General features: G+C 35.7%; 2 protein-coding genes across 2 annotated transcripts; both read right to left on the bottom strand.

The window, feature by feature from the left end:
• On the bottom strand, positions 1-387 carry LOC109190356. The gene has a single exon (XM_019340824.1). The coding sequence runs from the start codon at positions 385-387 to the stop codon at positions 1-3; it is 387 nt and encodes a 128-aa protein (XP_019196369.1).
• Positions 388-2,981: 2,594 nt separating this feature from the next.
• LOC109189208 (N-alpha-acetyltransferase 15, NatA auxiliary subunit-like) lies at positions 2,982-13,045 on the bottom strand. Its single transcript, XM_019340010.1, has 26 exons — positions 12,839-13,045; positions 12,119-12,197; positions 11,807-11,889; positions 11,536-11,685; positions 10,653-10,768; positions 10,226-10,331; positions 9,768-9,839; positions 9,541-9,656; positions 8,904-9,036; positions 8,433-8,510; positions 8,288-8,341; positions 8,095-8,165; positions 7,760-7,814; positions 7,558-7,653; positions 6,681-6,809; positions 6,484-6,566; positions 6,165-6,395; positions 5,717-5,849; positions 5,529-5,636; positions 5,274-5,405; positions 5,006-5,062; positions 4,793-4,890; positions 4,346-4,404; positions 4,129-4,240; positions 3,927-4,027; positions 2,982-3,764 (listed from the first exon to the last, which is right to left on the bottom strand). Exons 1-26 carry the CDS (start codon positions 12,887-12,889, stop codon positions 3,553-3,555), a joined length of 2,715 nt encoding a protein of 904 aa, XP_019195555.1. The 5' UTR covers positions 12,890-13,045; the 3' UTR covers positions 2,982-3,552.
• Positions 13,046-21,459: the final 8,414 nt, after the last annotated feature.

Below are 21,459 nucleotides of genomic sequence, written 5' to 3' on the forward strand. Positions count from 1 at the left end.
TCACCAGACAGATTTACCACAGATTTCGAACCGCTCTAGCAATTTCAGACCTCGGGTGGAATTCCAGCTTTGAATCACCACATCTCTACACTGTCCTTCCTTCAGCCACAGATTTTCAAATTTAAACCGCCTCCTGCACTGGCTAAACACTTGACTCTCCGTCTGGATGAATAGAGGCATGTGGTCACTACGCGAAGTTATGATGGAAGACGTTGTCGCTCCTTGAAACAGATCCCTCCAAGCGTCCAAGACCAAAATTCTATCCAACTTTGCTTGAATCCATCCCGGTTTCCCCCGAGATTTCTCCCAAGTAAACTGGTGGCCATCGAATTTGAAATTAGTCAGACCACTCTCCTCCATAGCTTCCCGAAACCGTTCATGAGCCATCTAGGTTGAGGATTACCACCTTTCTTCTCATCATCATGCATGATGTCGTTAAAGTCTCCAACAACAGCCCATGGAAGGTTATGTTGCGTGGAGAGCTCCTTGAGAAGATTCCAGCCAATATGCCTGTTATTTCTGTCCGATTTGCCATAGAAACCAGTTAAACGCCACTTCCTCGACCATCCTCTTCGACAACAAAAGCATCGATATGTCTGTCTGAATAGCTCTTAATCTCCACCTGTGGGCTCACCCTCCAAAGGCAAGCTAGCCCGCCACTATGCCCCCTACTATCCACAACTAACAGGCCCTCAAAACCAATTCTCCTCTTAATGGGCTCAAGCTTTCTATGGCCCACAAAAGTTTCAATTAAAATCACAATGTCTGGCTTCTTAAGGTGGATGAGGTCCACTAAAACTTGAACTGACGTGGGTTTGCCCAGCCCACGGCAGTTCCAAACTAAGGTTTACATTGATCTAGGCAGGCCTGAGATCCCGGACCCGCCTCTAACAAGATTTTTTGGTTCATTTCATCCTCACACTGATCCAAAACCATACCCACCACATCAATAGGGTATCCACCTTCAGTACCAACCAGCCCATAGGAATTAAGCCCAGCTAGTGCAATGTCTCTCTTCCTTCGCTTTTGCTCTGCAATCAAAAAGCCCACTCCAGGCCCTACTGATTGACTTTGATGTGGCGTGTCAAAAGCAACTGTCTCAGCATTTAATGTTTCGCATGCAGCACTGCTAACGCCGGTATTCTGCATATACTGGGTTTCAATCTGAGCATTATCTTCTGGGTAAAGCATTTGTCCGGGTAATTGCACTCCTCCTCGTACCTCGTCACTCGAACTCCCCATCTGTTGTTGTTTGCCGGTGCGGATTTCCTCTCCCGCCGTACTCCTCACCGGCCTTTCTTTCACGAGCCACTGAGTACCAGAGGGTAGGGACCTTCTCCCCATGGCTCTCAACTCGGGACCATAAGCTTTCACCTCCTCTTTTCCATCCTCATCAAACTCGTCTGGGCAATGTAGTTCTCCATGTCCAAGCCGACCGCATATGAAACAAAAGGTCGAAAGCCTCTCATATTTGCATTCAAGCCATATGCTGTCTCCAGATGACGGTTGGATTCTTACTCCTTTCTTCAGGGGCTTAGTGATATCAATACGCACTCTGATCCTTATGAACACGTTCCACGATCCATCAAAGTTGGAGGTATAGACTTTTATGAACACTCCTAGGTGCTTCCCTATCGCTTCAGCGTTCCTCGGAGATGTCAGTTGACATGGTATTTTGTGTATTTGCACCCAAAACTCGGCTGTGCTCAGATCAACATCAAACGGGGATTCTCTTTCCCCCAGAACCTTAAGAACAAGAAGGTTTTGATCGTAAGATCACGGGCCATTCTCCAGTATCCTCATCATGTCCTTCTTTCGAAAAAACTCGAACAGGTAGAGATTAGGGGCAACCTCCTTCACCATCATACCACTCTCTGGTCTCCAAACCGCAGCCAATGTTTCCTGCATGTAGTTGAGCTTTATGGTTTTGTGTGTCAAGAACGTACCCACCAATGTGAATGACTCCTCCTCAGGTAGGCTTAGTATTTCCTCCACCGCAATAGAAATATCATCAACTTCATTGCCTTGCTTGTTCTGGACATCCTCCCTTGACCACATTGGTTATTTGCCTCTGCTTCCGGATGCCATGACCACACCACACCAAGGAAACTAGGGAAACAGGAAAAGGAGATAAAACTGGAGACTGGTGATAGGGCGAACACCAACAACAACTGGGCAAGAACAAAAATACAACAAAAGGAGTAAGTAGCTTCACATTAAAAGCCTCACAACTGACTCCGGAAAGGAAGATCACTACGCGAGCAATAAAACTTAAATACAAGGTAGATGAATGCACATTAATGGGCAGAGAAACAAAACTTGCCATCACAGACGAGACTTGCCATCACAGACAAGAAGGATGAATTTTGACCACATAATGAATGGGTTTCTAATTATTTGTATCCCAACACTTGCTCCAATCCATTAACTTTTAATATATCAGCTCACTCAAGTTCAAACTCCAGCCTAAAGCTCATTTAGTCACCACCAGAACTCAAATTATTCGGTCCTTAACAAAAGGAGTCACTTTCAGTCGCTCGCCACACCTAAAGCTAAGGTCATCCACGCCCAAGTCTCCAAAGTCACACATAGTCATTAGTTGTCATATTCACATGTCTAGTTTATATTCGTTTGAACGAATCTCTATCTTTCGTTTATAAGCTTCAACCCATAGTCCAATTATAGGCAAATTATTCTATGGATCAAGGTCCACCTTACAAAGTGTACCCAAATCTAAAAATACACAATTTACATACTAAACGTTCACAATTTACAAACTAAATGTTCACAATTTTACATACTAAATAGGTAAATTGTGTATTTTGAACCAATGTCCACCTTACAAGGTTGACCCAAGTCCATGGTATACCTACTGCAAATTATATCACAGTTTATGCTACAACTATCATCATGCTTTAAAAAAAAAAAAAAAAAAAGCAGTAAAACTGGAGACAAAAATGAAGTGCATACATACATAAAACTTGCTGATATTGTTTCAGCGGAAAAAGAACAAACAAGACATCATTAAATCACTGTATTTTTTTTTCATACAAATATATAATGAAAGAAAAAAATTCCCACGTAAAATACTAGTACACCAAATAATGGCCCACGAAATGGAAAAGGAAAAAATACAACATGCTCAAGAAAAATGGGTGATTGTTCTAAGCTGAAGGTAGGCAGGGGCATAAACCCCTATACTTTAAAGGACTCCGTCGTCCAAAAATGTTACGACGGCAGCAAATATGAAAATGCAGCATTTCAGCAACTAAAGAATGTGACTACTCACAGCACACTGGAGCGTATATACAGTCAGAAAAGAAAGCACCCAGACTGACGTAGAACAGCAGCAAATATGAAAATGGAGTCCAGGAGCTACAATACATCTGGTTTCTCTAATAAGCCCCCACTGTGAAGGTCTTAAATCTCACCTCTGAATTTTTTTTCTGTTTCCATATGGTACTATGTATCTTAGGTTCTACACCACCATAGTCTTTTCTTCAGCCTAGTATTCTTCCTGACAAGTGTTAGCTCAGTTTGAGTGGGGTATAATTAGATGACAAGATCTTTGAATCCTTCCAGTTTCTGTAATCTCCCATTTGATGAAACGGAAGCTGCATTATCTTGATCAGTACTTAGGCTGGCTACCCCATTTTCAGAAGTCTGTCTTATCAGGTGGTGGGATAAACCGATGGTTGCTGAGCTGCGAGAACCTCCAAAGTATGTAGAGTATGGGAAGTAGTCAGCACAACGCTCCTTCCATCCTGCAAAAGTCAGTAGATATACCGTTAGGACTACTCAGATTAAGACCCCAACTAATCCCAATTCGATAAATCTTATCTTTTGCCATTGGGCTAAAACAAAAATACTACTGAGTAATAATTAAACACTTCATTCATGAACATAAGATCGGGCAAAAGACTTACTCAATGCAGCTTCATGATCTTCCAAAGCTGTATCTAGACATTTGTGAACAGTAATGCACTCCTTCAGCTTCCATTTGCTTAATGATCCTTGTGCTCCATTTCTAATTCAGGAAGTACACAAAAGGCTCAAGATTTTATAATTGTATGTAGGAAATTAAGTATAATTTTGTCATGACCAAAATTAATAGCCATAAGCTCGTACATTGACGCTGAATCATTTGCAAAGTCTTCAATTAATTTGACAGCATCTGCTTTCTTGTTTGGCTCTAGGACATGTAGCAACTCCGCTGCAGCAGCCCTATGCATCAATGAATCTGTAAAGACACCACAAAATCGCATTAACGCTTAAAAGGGTAAGGGCATGCACCATATATGTAGAAGATTCATATAGATATCATACATGAAAGACAAACAATTACCTCTATTTTTTTCAAGGAATATGTTGTTTGCATCAATTAGAGACTTCTCATGCAACAGACTACAAAATCAAAGGGAACAAATAAATAGCTGAGCATGAAATCACAATAATATACTAAGGAGTATCCTATCTAGCCTTTGAGCTTTCTTTCTGACATTTACATTTCTCTTTCATTTATTTATTTATTTTTCATGCATTGGGGCTCTTGAGATTTTTCACTTTTAGTAGTAAAATTGCTACTGCTTCACCCGTGGAGGTGGAGGTGTTGACGTTGGGCATATTGACCAAACCACATAAGTGTTGTGAGGTCTCTAGAGCTCTTGTTCTCAATATTTTTAACTGCTTCTTACTTTCTTTTACGGGTTGCAATTATCATATGATCCTAACATCCAGTATCTAATAGTATAAAATTTCAGAATAGAAAAGAAATCAATGAAGATAAAAGAACCTGAAGGTAGGTCGCTCTGCTTCCAAAACATCCCATACAAGTTTCTCAGAATCTGTAACTGGAGCAGCCAAGGATCCCACCTTATGGAAGAATTTTATCTACAAAAAGCAACAATAGCTCACTATTACAGTATACAAAAACATAAGAATGTTGTTATAAAAACATCTAAGACATGAACTCTGTATTCTATTTGTTGAAATAGAAACTACATACCATGCAGCGATGTGAATCAGGACTATCTGCATCCAACCTCACTAGATGTTTTACAGCCTGCAGGAATAAATAATGAAATTTAACTTGTGATCTCACTTCAATACACAAATGCTAACATATCTTTAATTTATTTTATTTTTTTTAAATGATGAAAAAAAAAAAGACTGTTTCCCACCTAACCAGCATTCTAATAAAATGATTACAAACAGTCAACAAGTATGACAACCCAGTTTGGACTTCCAAAATAACAAAATTTTAGGATAACTACCTGCAAAGCAAGCAGAATTTTCTGCTTCCTCATGTTTACTTCAAAAGAAAGCAAATGTGTCTCCAAGCAATCAGGAGAGTGTTTTTGAAGAAGCTTCAAGTACTTCGTAGCTTCCACCAGAGGATCTTCAACCTAAATAGCAAAGTCTCTAAGATGAAAAGATCTCATCCAGCAAAAAGAATAAAGATGAAAAACTGAAATTAAGTACAGTAATTAACTCAAAGCAAATAGGTTAAAAATGACAGATTAGGATACCTGCAACAATTTTTCTCCATGTGGATCAGGATCAACTGCCTTCACATGACGTTTTCCTAACCTAGATACACCTGTTGCACTTGATTCCTCATTTTTCACCTCTGCCTCCTAAAAGCATGGAAAGTGATTAAATTGAACCTGCAGACAACTAAATTCTGTCAAAATCAACAGGGAGCTCATGTAAATACTTTCTTAGCTCGGGCTTCAGCTTTCCTCTGTTTTTGTCTTAGTTTCTTTTTCTGAGATGCAGGCAGCTTTGACATTTCATCATCTTCTTCAGCTGCTGATTTCAAAGGAGAATCATACAGCCTCAAGTAGCATCTATATGAACATAACAAAAATGCATACATCATGAGAATAGAACTGCACAACATAGCTATTACAAGTTCAAAAGCAGAATACTTGGAAATTTTGCAAACAGAAAGCAGAGTGTTGGTGGGCACTTATCAACAAGATCACTTTACTTTAGTCACCCGAATGTGGGTATGATAGTGGGGTTTCCTAAAATGAATCACTTAAGACTGAGAATAGAAATTCATAAGATAAAAGTTTACTGACATCAAAACAGGGGCAATTAAAACCTAGAGGATTCACATCAAATGTTCAAACTGCAAAAGCATGACGAGAAGCATCTACCTTATCGCACCAGCAGCTGCTTTATGAAAATACGGGTATGAATGGAGTCGATCTTGAAACTTCAGCATTTCCACATAAGTTCTAAGAGTCATTTTCCTTAAGCAATAGGAATGAAAATCAAATTGGTCCTCAGTGATATCTGAGTAATGCTTTTCCACTGCTAGGAATTTCTTCAAAGCTCGCCCCAGGTCCCCTTGGCGCAGATAACTTTCCCCAGATGCTAGCTCATACCTTGGAAAAGTTCAACATATAGTAGCTGTAACAAAGCTTCCAAAACCTAAAGAAACTCATTATTGTATTCAGGTAAAAGAAAACACACCACATGCACTGCATATCATAAAGATTATTGTGCTGATCCCCATCTTTTGTGAACAAGACTGCTGTCTTTTCAGCCAATGTCACCTTCAACCCAGTGCCAAGAGAGAAAGCATGGTGAATTATAGAAACCAAACCAATGCCAGATTACATATGAGAGAGTTCTGCAGCTAAGAAAAAGAAGTCTCTAAAGACTAAAACCTGATCAGCCTGCAACATACGCTTCACGCATTCACTATTAATATAGCGATCTGCAAGATCCAGACACCTGGCTTCATCAGCCAATGCAGCCGCTGCTGCCAAGTCACCAGCATGCTTTAATATTCGGCTCTGAAATAAAGAGAAAACCACATAAATGTGACAAGGAACTAGATACTAGAAAGAAGAGCAAATAATTGCAACCCTACAGATATTGAAGCCACTTTAGAAAGAAAATTATGAATTACAAAGCAGAAAGTAGTGACTTCCATATAATCATATTGCAGTAGAGTTCACCTTCAGCGTGTCAGTAATATATAAATATTTAACAGATTAGCAAGATCATGTTGGTTCCAAATATGGTAAATACCTTGTCACAAACAACTAAAATTCAGAACTCAAAATCAATGGAGTGAATTACCAAGAACAATGACTAATTGTATAGAGTTTAAATGTGAGTGTAGTTGTTGGTGAGTTCACTTAAGCTTTCCTTTTCAGTGAATAGAATGGCAAAGTGTTGGGTAGGAAAATCCCAAGCACATTCATTATGACCAACGACAAAACTAGTAACACAATTAATTAATATCTCTAAAGGAGATATGACTTCATAGGTATGTTTTTTGTCTTAAGTCAAGAGCAAATGAATATAGTAATAACTCTTCAAAAGATTAAAGCAAAGAGAAAGTTGGAGACATTTTCCACTGCAAGTTATGTGAATGCAGCAGGAAAATCACTTAACTGCATTATGTATTGCAAAGTTGAAAAAAAAAAAAAAAAAAACTCCAGCATTCATAAATGGAAGCCAAAAGAAGCAGTGGTTTGTCAGGAGAAAATAATAGGATAGAACATAAATCATACCAAGTGCATGTGGTAAACATACCTTGACTAAATATAAATCAATTACAGTTGGAGTGTGTTCAATGGCCTCATCAATTTTTAACAAAGCGAGATCATATTGACCACGTCTATCATAATGCTGCAGTATAAAATTTTCTTCAACAAATTCAGTGGGGGAAAAGGAGACTATAGAAAAATCCAAATGCAACAGATAAAACATTAATACAGCTAAGATGGTGGCGAACCTGAGCCAGATAAAATAAAGTCCACATAAGTGTTGAAGGAGGTTCTTTATCCACACTGCAAACAGTTCAGAATGCAAGAACCTAGCTGTGAGTTCAAAAGAAAAACATTCTGCACACACTATGACACTATAAAATTGAAACCTACCAGATTATGGAATTTTTCTGTAATATACTACAAGCAAAATGTTACCACAGGGCATTGTAATAACAAATTAGAAAAACATATCAAACAAAAGTAATAGACACATGCATGCTTATTGCATACTGAACCTCACATTTTATGAAATCTTCACAGTTTTCATCACAGATACACTGATCATAGAAAGGTGCATTACCTCCCAGGATATCCACCAATTGTCCTAATTGACTGCTCCAACTTCAGAACCAACTGCTCCAGAATATCTGCCTGTAAAGAAACTTATTAAGTAAAACTGATAAAAACAACAAATGGAAGAAAGACCAACAGGGAGGTCATAACTCTAAATTATTTCTGCAAATTCCAAATCAGCTTGGAACACTTGCACTGACCTTTTCAGGGAGATCATAAAGAGAAGATAGATCAGAAAACAATGAAGGAACTCCCTAGAAATGCAAAAAAGGAAATTCAAGTCAGTCCCACTCTGCAATCCATTTTAGCATTAACCAATCTCATATACTGAAAATCAAAGCATACTTTAGTCAGGAGAGGTCTCATATAGTTATCTGCTGCTTCCCGAAATTTTTCACCACACAGAAAATCAAGAGGAATTCTCTGTAAAATGGGGAATATCACAAAAAATAAAACATGTACAGGTTATAATAGTTCAAAAGAAAACAAAAAACTTACAGAATAATATGAATTCTAGTAAGTGTTACAAAACTGATATGTTATCGAACTTGTCAAAAGATTATCATATGTTTGACCATGTTAAAGTTAGAAAAGTTACTAACTTCACATGCCAACCAAAGATTTACGAGTCATGACCCACGAAATAGAACTGGAAAGTATTTATCAGTCATTTAAAAACATGCAGAAACCCACAAAAGCAGACATGTTTTTATACTTCCTACAGCACAATACAATATAACATGGATGCAGATTATAGAGACAGAAGAGGAAATATTAGAAGGCAACAGTGAGATGGCATGAAAAGTAATGCTTCACCTTTACTGCAGATGATATAGGATATTGCTGAGCAAGAGATTCATATGTAGCTGCTAAACGATCAATTTCATCAGAAGAATACTTGCCATCTTCTGAGTAAAGTCCAAGGCATCTTTGTAACCCCTCATAGTATCTAAAAGCAAAAACATTATACGCACACACTTCACAACTTTCAACGAATGCAAATGACAATGTGTGTTTTAATCTACTACCCTCCTCTCCTCTGACACCCCCCGCCCCCGCCCCCAAAATAAATAACCCCAAAGGTAAACAGAAATGATGAAACACAGAATGAATTTATTTTGATAATTTGGGGGCTAAAACTGTATTAAGAATAGTCTGTAACCATTAGACCTGGACACAAACAGTCCTCAAACTAATAGAAATTGGATGAAAATGGTATTTTCATTAACAAAACCCTAATGAATGGATAATTTTTATCCAAAATTCAACAGTTGGGGACCACTCTTCTCCATTTTTAAAGCAGAATCACAATTATATTGGTCAAAATGTGGAATTGATGCAAAAGTGGTTACATCATAAACTGATCTTAACCTGATAAGTAACACTGTATCACTTCAAAAACAAGAACTATTGCAGACAAGGAATAAAAAGAAAGGTGGATAATTGTATATACCTGTAATTGTCAGGGTTCATAGAGAGCAACACCTTATACAATCTTTCACCTTCTTCAAAGTGGCGAAGCTTCAGAAGAAGGCAAACCTCTTGTTCCTTATATCCTAGTTTATCAACCTAAGGTGGTATTTGTTGCATCAGAACCATTTCAAGGTGTAAATGTACTATCAAAATTCAAATTTTATATTGCCATCTATATATCCAAATAAATTTCAAACTGAAACTTACAATTTTATATTCTTTCTTGCGTAATTCTTCAAGAGCCCTCTCAAGAGATCCACATTCCTCTAACAAAGAGATCTGGGAAAAAATTCAAAAAATTGTTGCATGCAACATCAAAATATTAGGAAAAGTATAACTTGAAACATGTAATCAAAAGTTGAACAGTACATTGAGAGAGGGACTAACTAGCAACAACTGAATCAGCTGTTACATGTTTCACAAACAGGCTAAATCACACCATCAGAATGAAAACTAAAGATTCATAGGACATTCAAAACGGGAACAATAAAGAGTTAATTCAACTACACAACGGAGTTATTCTCTAATCCAAGACAAGTTTTGAGCTATATGCCTATACATTAACATACACCCTAAGTTGTCATGTGAGAGGAAAACCTACCAAGCCAAAACAAAAATGTCTCCTTCAGCTGTGAAAAATAGATATTCATAATGTACAATATTACCTTATATAAAAGCATTTCCCCATGCTCACAACGTTCATTTTCTGGAGGGTAATCATCCTCTAGAGTCCCTTCATATGCCTCAAGGATATCAACAGCTTTTGATCCACTGGAATACAGCAAAAGAAGAACTTCATGAGACAAAAATGGGTCAGTTTCAACCAATAAAGCCCAATTCCTTTTAGTGAACAGAGGATATTCCGTCTAATCATCTTACTGAAACAGAAAATCAACTAAGCATTTCATCATAAAATATTTATGCTTCCCACATAATAAATACTATACCTCAATCAATATTATAGCATACATCTATACAACAAGATAAAATAGCTAATTTAATGGAAACCAACAATCCAAACTAATTTCAGAATTGCATAAAATTTGTAATTGAAATTGCAAACTAATACAATGAAGTGAAAGGAAAGCATACTTTGAGTTCAAATGATGAGCAACAGCAAAGCCAATCCAATTCATACGGTGATTTGGCTTCAATGTCAGCAGTTGTAGTCTTGTTTCCACAAAGCCTATCAAGTCACGCATTTGTGCCTGTAAACATTAATAGGATAAAATAAAAAAGAAAATAATAATAATTCATTAGATTCACACCATGAAAATAGAGGATAATGCTTATAAATGAAAGACCATAACTGACAGGAACATTAATGAAATGTATAGGATGGAGAATACTGAAGCATAGAAATGCAAATATTATTTCTTAAAATAATCCGAGTGAATAGATAGACATGAAAAGAAGAGAACAAATTAGATTATAAAGAGATGTCTCGTTGTCTACAAGGATATTGATCAAGAATCATTACTTATAAATTTAATAAACTGCAACAAGCAACTTCTGGCATTCTGGCAAAAACATTATGGAAAAAAAAAAAGTAAATGAAAAAAACAGAATCACCAGCACAACTTGAATAGTCAAACAGATCCTGAGAAATGTAAGAGGCAAATTACAATAACTATAGATACAACTGCAAGCTATCACGCAACCCTATTCACCGAGACACAGTGGAACAGTTTACCATCCTTTCATTATCTCCCATAAAAATTTCCATTTTTCTTCTGTCATTTTCAGTTAATTTAGTCATTGTGCATCAACCAATCAAAACACCAACAGTGTTACTGGATGAACTAATAAAGTTTTCATGCTCTACTCCATTGATATACATTTTATGATTTTAGGCACACAAGTGATAATACATTTTGTGACTTTCAGCACATACTCAGCCTCTTTGAGAAGCATTTTGCAATTTTAGGCAAACTCAAGGAGAGCAATCAGAACTTTAAAAGGTGAAAATCTTCACCTGTAAAAGAGATAAGTCACGCAATATCTCTATGTTGTCAGGATCAATTCTAAGTGCATTTCTATAGCACTTTATAGCTTCCCTGTATTCTCTATCTGACCTGTATAGGAGACCATAAACATGCCAGCAAACATGGCTCTTAAGGTCATTCTGCAAAGGGAGAAGAGCAGTTAATTGTGATGATTCATTATATAGAAAATAGGGAGGTAGTAGTCCACAATTAACCAAAAATGGAAAATAAATATAAATGGATAGTGAAGAAGCATAATACCTTCAATCCAAGCCGAACAAGATCATATGCTTCTGACTTGCGACCCATACAATTTAATGTCAATCCTTTCATTGCCAAAGTTTCTGGTGGCCATGAAGGCACAAGTTGGAAACAGAAAATTGTAAAAATTTTGCAGGAAGTGACAAAGAAGGCATATTCTTATGTTAAGAAACTAATACTCCAACACTCTCATGAGCATTGTCAAAGATGGCACTAAATTGCTAAATGTTAAAAACTAAAAACTAGAAAATGTTAATATTCACAGAACTCATTGCGTCATGAACTCATGGTTGATAATGAAATCCCACATACCTCCATGATCAGGAAATTTCTTAAGTATAGCTTCAGCAGCTTTTAACCCTTTCTTATATTGTTTTGTCTCATATGATTTCTGCATACAAAATGGAATACATTTAGCAATAGTTTCAGACAATCAAAGGAAAGATAGCAAGTGTAATACAGCCAGAAATTCAGTAAGCAAAACATCCTTCTAATTTGCATTAATCATGCCTGTTCACAACAGAAACACTAGCTGGGTAAAATCAATCATGAAGCCAATATCAATTCGTGAGTAATGCATCCTCTAGAAGAATCACATTTACCAAATAAAGTAATGGACTAATGGTAGAACCTTTCCTTTTACTACTTAAAACTACCACTGTAGATAGAGTAATTAGCTAAAGTACAACGATAAAGGCATTAACTTATGTTACTAAAAATGCTAGACTTTTCAGTGGCAGCTGATCTTCCTATTGCAGACAGATTTTTACACCAAAACAGTCGAAAATCCAAATCTTTCAAGCTCAAGTAACAACAAGATTGCATAAGCAGCGTCTAAATCGGGAATTAAAGCGATAGTGAAAGGTAGACTGATCAAACCAATCATTAGCATGAAATCTAGGGTTTAACTGGCCAGATTAAACTAAAAAATAAATCCTGAGCTTCGGATAAGTAAAAACAAAACAAAAAACAACAAAGAAATTAAAAAAAGCATAAAAAAATTCGTAGAAAACAGAGAATCGTAAAACTTACAACGATGACTTTGAAGAGGTTGGCCTCCTTAGGAGGAAGCGAAGCGCCCATTGTTGCAGAGCAGGGAGTGGTGGAGGAGAAAGGGAAGTATAAGAGATTAGAAGAGCAGGGAGGGGTTGGGAGGGCTTTAATGGGCTGCGAGAGCCGAGAGAGCAGAAAGACAGCGAGAGGAGAGGAAGTGAGGTGTTTGGCGTTAATCTGCTGCAACCCTACAAAACAACAGCCGTGTTTAAGCCGAACTGAAGCGATGCTTGGGGTGGGTGGTCTTCGGTAATTTCACATTTACAATTCCTATTTTTCATTTATCAATTTCAAGGAAATGCATATAAAACCAATACGATAAATGCATAATCGCAACAACTCTTAAGTAGTAAATCGCGATTGGTTGGAACGAATTACAATTTCATTCCTACATAATTTTGAAGGCAAGCAAATTTATTCTTTTAGTTTGAAAAAATTACAATTTCACAGAATTAAAATTTTATCATTTTCAATGAATTAGAATCACATGTCCCTCTTTGGTATTTCAATTTCATGGATTTTGAGAAGAAATAAAATAATTTGAGACAAAATTATCCCTTTCTTTTTTAATCTAAAATTGATGTTTGACCTCTCTTTTTCGATTATGGCCCTGTTTGGTAAAAAATTAGCCTATAGGCTAATTTTGGCTTATTTGAACACTATTAATTGTTTGATTTAGTTAAAATATCAATATAAATGTTTGGTTAATTAGATTTTTGCAACTCCAAAAGGCTAAAATTAAAAAAGCTACTCCTAGCAACTTTTTCAATTAGCTTTTTGAAAGAAAAAAAAATTATACCAAACAGCTATCAGCTAACAGCTAATTTACCAAACACTTTTCTACAATCAGCTAATGTTATCAAGTATTTATACCCTCTAATTAAATACTCTCTAATTAACACAATCAGCTAACAGCAAACAGCTATTAGCTAACAGCCATTTTACCAAACAGGGCCTATATCATGTTTTATTCTTCTACTCTTAACACAAAACGTCAATTAGTAGTTCAACCTCAATCAAATATGTTTTCTCAAAACTCTCTTATCTATTTTATTATTTTTGTTATGCAATTCTAGGATTTATTTACAACTTGTTACATAAAATTTCAACAAAAATTGAATTTGGTCATTTAGAATTTATAATAATAATAATAATAATAATAATAATAATAATAATAATAATAATAATAATAATAATATTATTATTATTATTATTATTATTATTATTATTATTATTATTATTACATATGAGCGTTTTGGACATTATACTACTTATTCCCTTTCAATTCCCATTAATTCTATTCCTACAAACCAAACACTAAAATTTAAATTGCCACCTTTTTTCCTACATTATTCATCTCCTATGGAATTGTAATTCTTTTCCCGCATAATTCCCTCCCTCCAATCAAACACCACATTATAGGATTAGGCTCTGGTGTGGAAGGACTCATGTGTGAAAGTGATAATAAATTTCAGCCTTTAATCTGTTCATATTAACGGCTCTAAATAAATAAATAAATAAATAAATAAAACGTCTCTAATCTACATGATGTCATCTTCTCCAGTAAACCATCTATGATCTACTATCTTTGCATTATGTTCAACACCTTAAGTTTTAGACTTACGCACCTTAAGTTTCTCCTATGTGAAACGTGTGGATTAATCAAAGCCTTTGATCTTACTAAAATCAACAGCCCAAAATGAAGAACAAGTAAAAAAAAAAAACGTGGTGGTCATTTTGCGTAAGGTCACAGTTTAAGGTGTGTAAGTTTATAGCTTAGGTGCATAAGTTTATAGCGTTAAGTGCGTAAGGTCACAACTTAAGGTGCGCAAGTCTAAGATTTTAAGGTGCGTAATTTTATAGTTTAAGGTGTGTAAGTTTATAGTTTAAGATGCGTATGTTTAAAGTTTAAGGTGCGTCACTTTCTATTTAAGGTACCTCAATTTAACTCTTAAGGAGCGTAAGTTTAAAACTTAAGGTGTGTAAGTTTATAGCTTAATGTGCGTATGTTTAAAGCTTAAAGTGCTAAGTTTATAGCTTAAGGTGCATAGTTTAAAGTTTAAGGTACGTAAGTTTATAGCTTAAGTTGCGTATGTTTATAGCTTAAGGTGCGTATATTTAAAGTTTAAGGTGTGTCACTTGCTAGTTTAATGTGCAGCAGTTTAACTTTTAAGGTGCATTATTTTTCAACTGAAGGTGCATAAGTTCAAAACTTAAAGTGTTTCAGTTCGAAACACTTGATCATTTGCATCCATGTTGCCAGGAAACGCATTTAAAAAAAAAAAAAAACAAACAAACAAACAAACAAAAACAAAAAAAAAAACAAAAAAAAAAAAAAACAAAAAAAAAAAAACCTTCGATTTGAGTCGTTAACCCCATTTTTCACATGGGGAAAGCTTCGCACGTGAACCATCCCAAATGCGAAAGAATGCTTTAAGTAACAAATATGGTTAAATCTCAAACATAGATCTTGTACAAATCAACAGTCCAGAATGATGAAGAATTTTAAATAATAATAATAAATAAATAAATAAATAAAAACACACACACATGCGCGGTGGCATTATTATAATTTTGTGTAGGTAAGTTTAGATTTTTTTGTCTTCGAGTGCACATTTTGTCTTCTTCGAGGGTACATTTTGCCTTCTTCGAGTGCACATTTTTCTTCTTCAAGTACATGTTTTCCTTTTTTCGAGTGCATATGTTTTGTCTCAGTACATAGTTTCTCCCTTTGAGTGCACATTTTTGTGACTTTTGAGTGCACAATTTTGGCTTTCGAGGGCATACTTTTTTGCCTTCAAGTGCAAAATTATGAGTCAATGTTTATTATACTTATTGACTTCTTTTGCAATAACGTATAATTAAATTTTTAATGGCATTTGTGAGATTTACAAACGATTTGTAAGGGTAATTGTTTCAATAACACTTACGTTTAATAACTCCCCCTTTTTGGTACCATAATTGCTTAAATTGCACATATTTGTGCCTTCCAGTACATATTTATGTGGCTTCAAGTGTACAATTATGGACCAATATTTATTATATCTTTTGCCTTATTTTAAACAATGTATAACTAAAATTCTATTGAAATTGGTGAGATTTACAAATGATTTGTATGGGTAATTGCTTCAATAACACTTAAATTGAATAACACACTTAAATTGAATAACTCACTTTTTTGCCACTATAATTGCTTCAAATGCACATCTTTGTGCATTCAAGTACAGAATTTTAGCATTCGAGTGCACATTTTTGTGCCTCCGAGTGCACAGTTTTTGTTAATTCGAAATGTAATTTTTTTTTTTAAAGAGTAGTAGATCTGGACGAATTGTGCGCATTTTTCACATGGGAGTCATTCGCACCTAATGCTAGACACACACACAGACACAGCCACACACACACATATATAGGTTTAAGATCTTAGGAGAAAACTAAGAACAAAGCTGAACAAATCTCAGCTTTACATCTATAAAAATTCGACGGATTTTTTTTTGAATGCTACTGACTCTATTACATTGTAGTATCTGTTCAAACATACTTTCTCAACCTAATGAAGCACAAAGAGTCAACAACGCCTCCACTGAGGCTCGATCTCATGACCATGCAAACTTTAATACTCAAATATGCAATCTTTAACACCTAAATATGCAATTCTGGTGAATTTTATAAAATCAATAAAAAGGTTAAATTTTAAATCTAAACCATAAATGCTAGACCCTAAGTCGTAAAAAGTGATATACTAAACCAAATAAAATAAAAACTCAGTCATAAACTCTAAAATCGAAATCATAAGTGCAATGCACTTTTCGCATTTTTACAAGTGCAATCTTTTAATACTAAAAATGCAAGATGTTAGTACTAAATGTGCAAACCTGAAAAAATTTAAAAATTGCAGATTTTAGTGTTCAAGTTTGCATAGTAAAGTTGGTGATAATTACGAAAATACCATCACATTTGTTTTTTTAAATTTGATCTGTTGTGTTCAATTTTTTCCAGATGTAAGGTTAAAATTGGTTATTAATTTTCTCCTAATAACTTGTTCTCAATGATCCAATACATCTCCCCCCCCCCCCCCCCCCTCTCTATATATATATATATATATATATATATATATATATATATATATATATATATATATATATATATATATATATATGTATGTGTGTGTGTGTGTGTGTGTGTGTGTGTGTGTGTGTGTGTGTGTGTGTGTGTGTGTGTGACAGAGCTAGAAAATTTTGTGAGTGGGAGCGAAGTTTAAATAACGTTAGAAATGTCAGTTACAAAATATCAAACAGTCATAATAAGGTTAAAATACAAAATACATTATAAATTACAATAGAATGTTTTTGATATATTACACGATAGTTAGAGTTAGAGCCAAAAATATAATTGAGTGGGGAGACAATATAAAAATATTTATGACAACATATGAAACATAATCAATTAGATAAAATAATTTAAATAATACTATATTCATAAATATGTTTTAATTTTTTTTTTAATTAGATCAACTTTAGGTTTTTCTAAAATTAATTCGAATACAATGAAGTATAATATAAACTTGTATATTACATTAATCGAATGATTCATAAAAAGTAGACTAAAAGAATATTTAATTTTTTAATATAAAAGTAGACTAAAAAAATATTTATCTTGGGAAGAAATGAAAGAGATAAAATAAACAAGTGAAGATACGAAAAATGTTGTTAATGAGATTTGGACCTATGACCATACACTTTCTTAAAATAAAAAAATAAAATTCAACCAACTAAGCTACTCAGAGTCTCAAACTATTAAAAATTTAAACATAAATATTTATTTTATATAACATCTAATGCTATATATATATATATATATATATATATATATATATATATATATATATAAAGGGGTGGGGTGGGGTGGGGTGGGGTGGGGGAGTGGGGGCAGCTGCCCCACACTAGCTCCGTCTCTGTGTATGTATTGTTAACAAAAATGACAAAAAGCTTCATAAAGATAAAAGATGTCCATAATATACATGTAAAGTTATGGTTGCACAAAAAACTACACGTTAGCTTATTTGAATGTGTTACCCTGCAGCTCTATTCTTTGATCATCAATTCCCTAATTGCACTAATAGTGTGGTAATGAGGGTCCAAATAATGTGTTTGAGTGTTTGACAAAATAACAATAATCAAAGACTATATTAGCATAGTTTAATGAATTAATAACTATCATAAACAACCCTTATTTGTTGGGTTTGTCACTTGTGTATTAAAAGTGACAATCAAGTTAGTCGGACAGTTGATTTGATAATAACAAAATTTTAAGTTTGACTTATTGTAAAAATTGTCTATTGGCGAGATCCGTTAATGAGTATGTTAGACCCTAAAATTTTGAAATGTAAAACCAATGCTTGGTTCGGCCTTTGCCTAGTATTTAACTCGGTACAAGGTTAGTGTTGGGTTGGTTTGGTCCCATGGGGCTTCAGCTTGGTCACATGGGCCCGGTTGTGGGTTTGGTTTGGACAAGGCGCGGCTGGGCGCGACCTTAGTCTGCGGAGACAACTTTGGTGCGTGGCTTGACCGGATGGTGCGAGACTTGGCATGCCGTGATGAACCAAGTCTGAGCGTGCGATCGAGGAGGTTAGCGAATGGTTGGTAACTGCCCTTGGAAGGCGCTAAGGCATGTGAATCGGTTGAGACAATTTTCTCCAGGTGTCCCTTGCATGCGCGCTTAGCACAAGGCAAGGCGGTTATGCGGTTCTGAAGGCTAGGCTCGGCAGGCTGATTTTGTGGGAATCTAGACAGTTTTACCCTTGAGTGATCTAGATAAGTTGTATTCAGTTTTGATAGGCGGTTGACATGTAACCACGTCCCTTGTATAAATGCTCAACCTAGGCAGTGTGTTTTGCTGTGGAATGAGTGAGCTTGAGATTCCTATTGTACTTGCTTAAGTGATTGGCAATACAAAGGTTGGCTTTGGTTGTAACTTGTGTATGCTTTGTCCCTTTACCGTTTGTCCCTTATTTGCCCAAACACTAGCTCAGAAAAGTGAGTGTTTAGATGATTGACTACGGCAAATTATGCTATGCGCACGTGCGCACCTTGCAAGGTGCGCACGGCGCTAAAACGGCGTCGTTTTCCATGAAAACGACGCTGTTTTAATTAAAAAAAAAAATTTGTTCGAAACGCCGTTAACGGCGTTAACGGCATATTCGTTATGAAATTATGAATATACAGTTATGACATTATGAATGTACAGTTATAGAATTATGAATGTATAGTTATGGAATTATGAACTTACAATTATGAACATAGAGCTTCGAAAATTATGAATGTTCGGTATGGAATTATGAATATACAGTATGGAATTATGAATGTACAGTTATGGAATTATGAATGTACAGTTATGGAATTATGAATGTACAGTTATGAAATTATGAACATAGAACTCTGACATTATGAACTTACAATTATGAACATAGAGCTTCGAAAATTATGAATTTACAGTTATTGAATTATGAATGTACAGTTACGGAATTATGAATGTACAGTTATAGAATTATGAATGTACAGTTATGGAATTATGAATGTACAGTTATGAAATTATGAACACAAAGCTGTGAATATATGCTCCTATAACGAAGCGGTCTGAAATTAAATTTAAAAAAAAAAAAAAAAAAAAAGGAGATAACGGTGCCTGACGACACCGTTATCCGTGCGCATGAAGCACGCTGGGCACGAGCCCACAGCATAACTAGGATGGTTATGCTGTGGGCTCGTGCCCAACGTGCTTCATGGGCACGGATAACGGTGCCGTCAGGCACCGTTATCTTCCCTTTTTTTTTTTTTTTTTTTAAATTTAATTTCAGACCGCTTCGTTATAGGAGCATATATTCACAGCTTTGTGTTCATAATTTCATAACTGTACATTCATAATTCCATAACTGTACATTCATAATTCTATAACTGTACATTCATAATTCTGTAATTGTACATTCATAATTCTGTAACTGTACATTCATAATTTAATAACTGTAAATTCATAATTTTCGAAGTTCTATGTTCATAATTGTAAGTTCATAATGTCAGAGTTCGATGTTCATAATTTCATAACTGTACATTCATAATTCCATAACTGTACATTCATAATTCCATAACTGTACATTCATAATTCTATACTATATATTCATAATTCCATACCGAACATTCATAATTTTCGAAGCTCTATGTTCATAATTGTAAGTTCATAATTCCATAACTATACATTCATAATTCTATAACTGTACATTCATAATGTCATAACTGTATATTCATAATTTCATAACGAATATGCCGTTAACGCCGTTAACGGCGTTTCAAACAATTTTTTTTTTTTTAGTTAAAACAGCGTCGTTTTCACGAAAAACGATGCCGTTTTAGCGCCGTGCGCACCTTGCAAGGTGCGCACGTGCGCATAGCATAATTTGCCGCATAACTATCCATTGACTACCTTGTGTTTTAGGCGGGTCGGGCGGTTTTGAATTTGGATAAGTTAAGTGAAAATTTGACATGTTTCAATTATTAGTAGAGCCTTGTTTGACCATGGCCGGTAAGGAAACAACATCGGGCAAGGAAGCTATGTGAGGTAAGGAAGAACTTCCGTCGAAAGACGAGGAATCTGAGGAGGAAGGTTCTGATATGCCGGAAGAGGGGTTCGATAATGAAGAGCTTGAGGAGCAATAAAAAATGCTCTGGTTTGAGCTCAACCTTGTTAAGAAGGCACTTGCTGCTAGACCTCGGGTTGGAATAGAGGAGGGCGGCTATATGTGGCAATATCCTCTCGCAAAGGAGGGCGTCTATATGTGGCAGGAGCTGCGGGTCAAACTTTGAAGGAAACCCATGATCCCCAGTGGGTTGGTCATCCCGGTGTGGCACGTATGCAAGCCTTATTAGCTAGTTTGCTACAACCTCTTGCCCATTCCCAGTAGACCGTAGCAGTCGATTTCTATGGATTTCATCTCTGGTCCCAAAGGTGAACGGTATGTGCTATATCTTTGTGATCGTTGATCGATTTTCTAAGTATGGGGTGTTTGTCGCCGCTCCAGAGAGTTGTACTGCAGAAGTTACTGCTGAATTATTTTTCAAAAATGTTGTTAAGTACTTCATCTTACCAGAGGATATTGTAAGTGATTGGGACTCCCGATTCACGGGCAGGTTTTGGACATCCTTGTTCAATCTGCTTGGAAGTAACTTGAAATTTTCCACGACGAACCGATGGGTAGATTGAGTAGATGAATGCCTTGTTGGAGGAATACTTTAGACATTATGTTACTGCCAAGCAGTTAAATTGGTTGGAGTTGTTTGATCCAGCCCAATTTGCATCAATCCTCTGCTACTTGATTGACCCCGTTTGAGTTGGCTATTGGTTTCCAACGCCTTACTCCCCATCAATTGGCTGTAATGGTGGATGTAAAGTGTCATGCTGCTATTCGTTTTGCTAAGGAGAAGCAGGAGCTCATTGATGAGGCATGTGATAGCCTTGCCTTAACATAGAAACAGATGAAAGGGCAAGCTGACAAGGGAAGGAGAGATGTGCAATTCCTTATTGGGGACATGGTCATGTTAAAACTGACTCCC

Source organism: Ipomoea nil, unplaced genomic scaffold (genome assembly GCF_001879475.1).
Source record: "Ipomoea nil cultivar Tokyo-kokei standard unplaced genomic scaffold, Asagao_1.1 scaffold0202, whole genome shotgun sequence".
Taxonomy (NCBI): domain Eukaryota; kingdom Viridiplantae; phylum Streptophyta; class Magnoliopsida; order Solanales; family Convolvulaceae; genus Ipomoea; species Ipomoea nil.

Coding starts and splice junctions, on each gene's coding strand:
- LOC109190356 (XM_019340824.1), bottom strand. CDS start 387: ATGGCTCATGAACGGTTTCGGGAAGCTATGGAGGAGAGTGGTCTGACT.
- LOC109189208 (XM_019340010.1), bottom strand. CDS start 12,889: ATGGGCGCTTCGCTTCCTCCTAAGGAGGCCAACCTCTTCAAAGTCATC. Junction 10,769..11,535: donor GTGACTTATCTCTTTTACAG/GTGAAGATTTTC, acceptor TAATGTTTACAG/GCACAAATGCGTGACTTGAT. Junction 4,405..4,792: donor GCAGAGCGACCTACCTTCAG/GTTCTTTTATCT, acceptor TTGATTTTGTAG/TCTGTTGCATGAGAAGTCTC.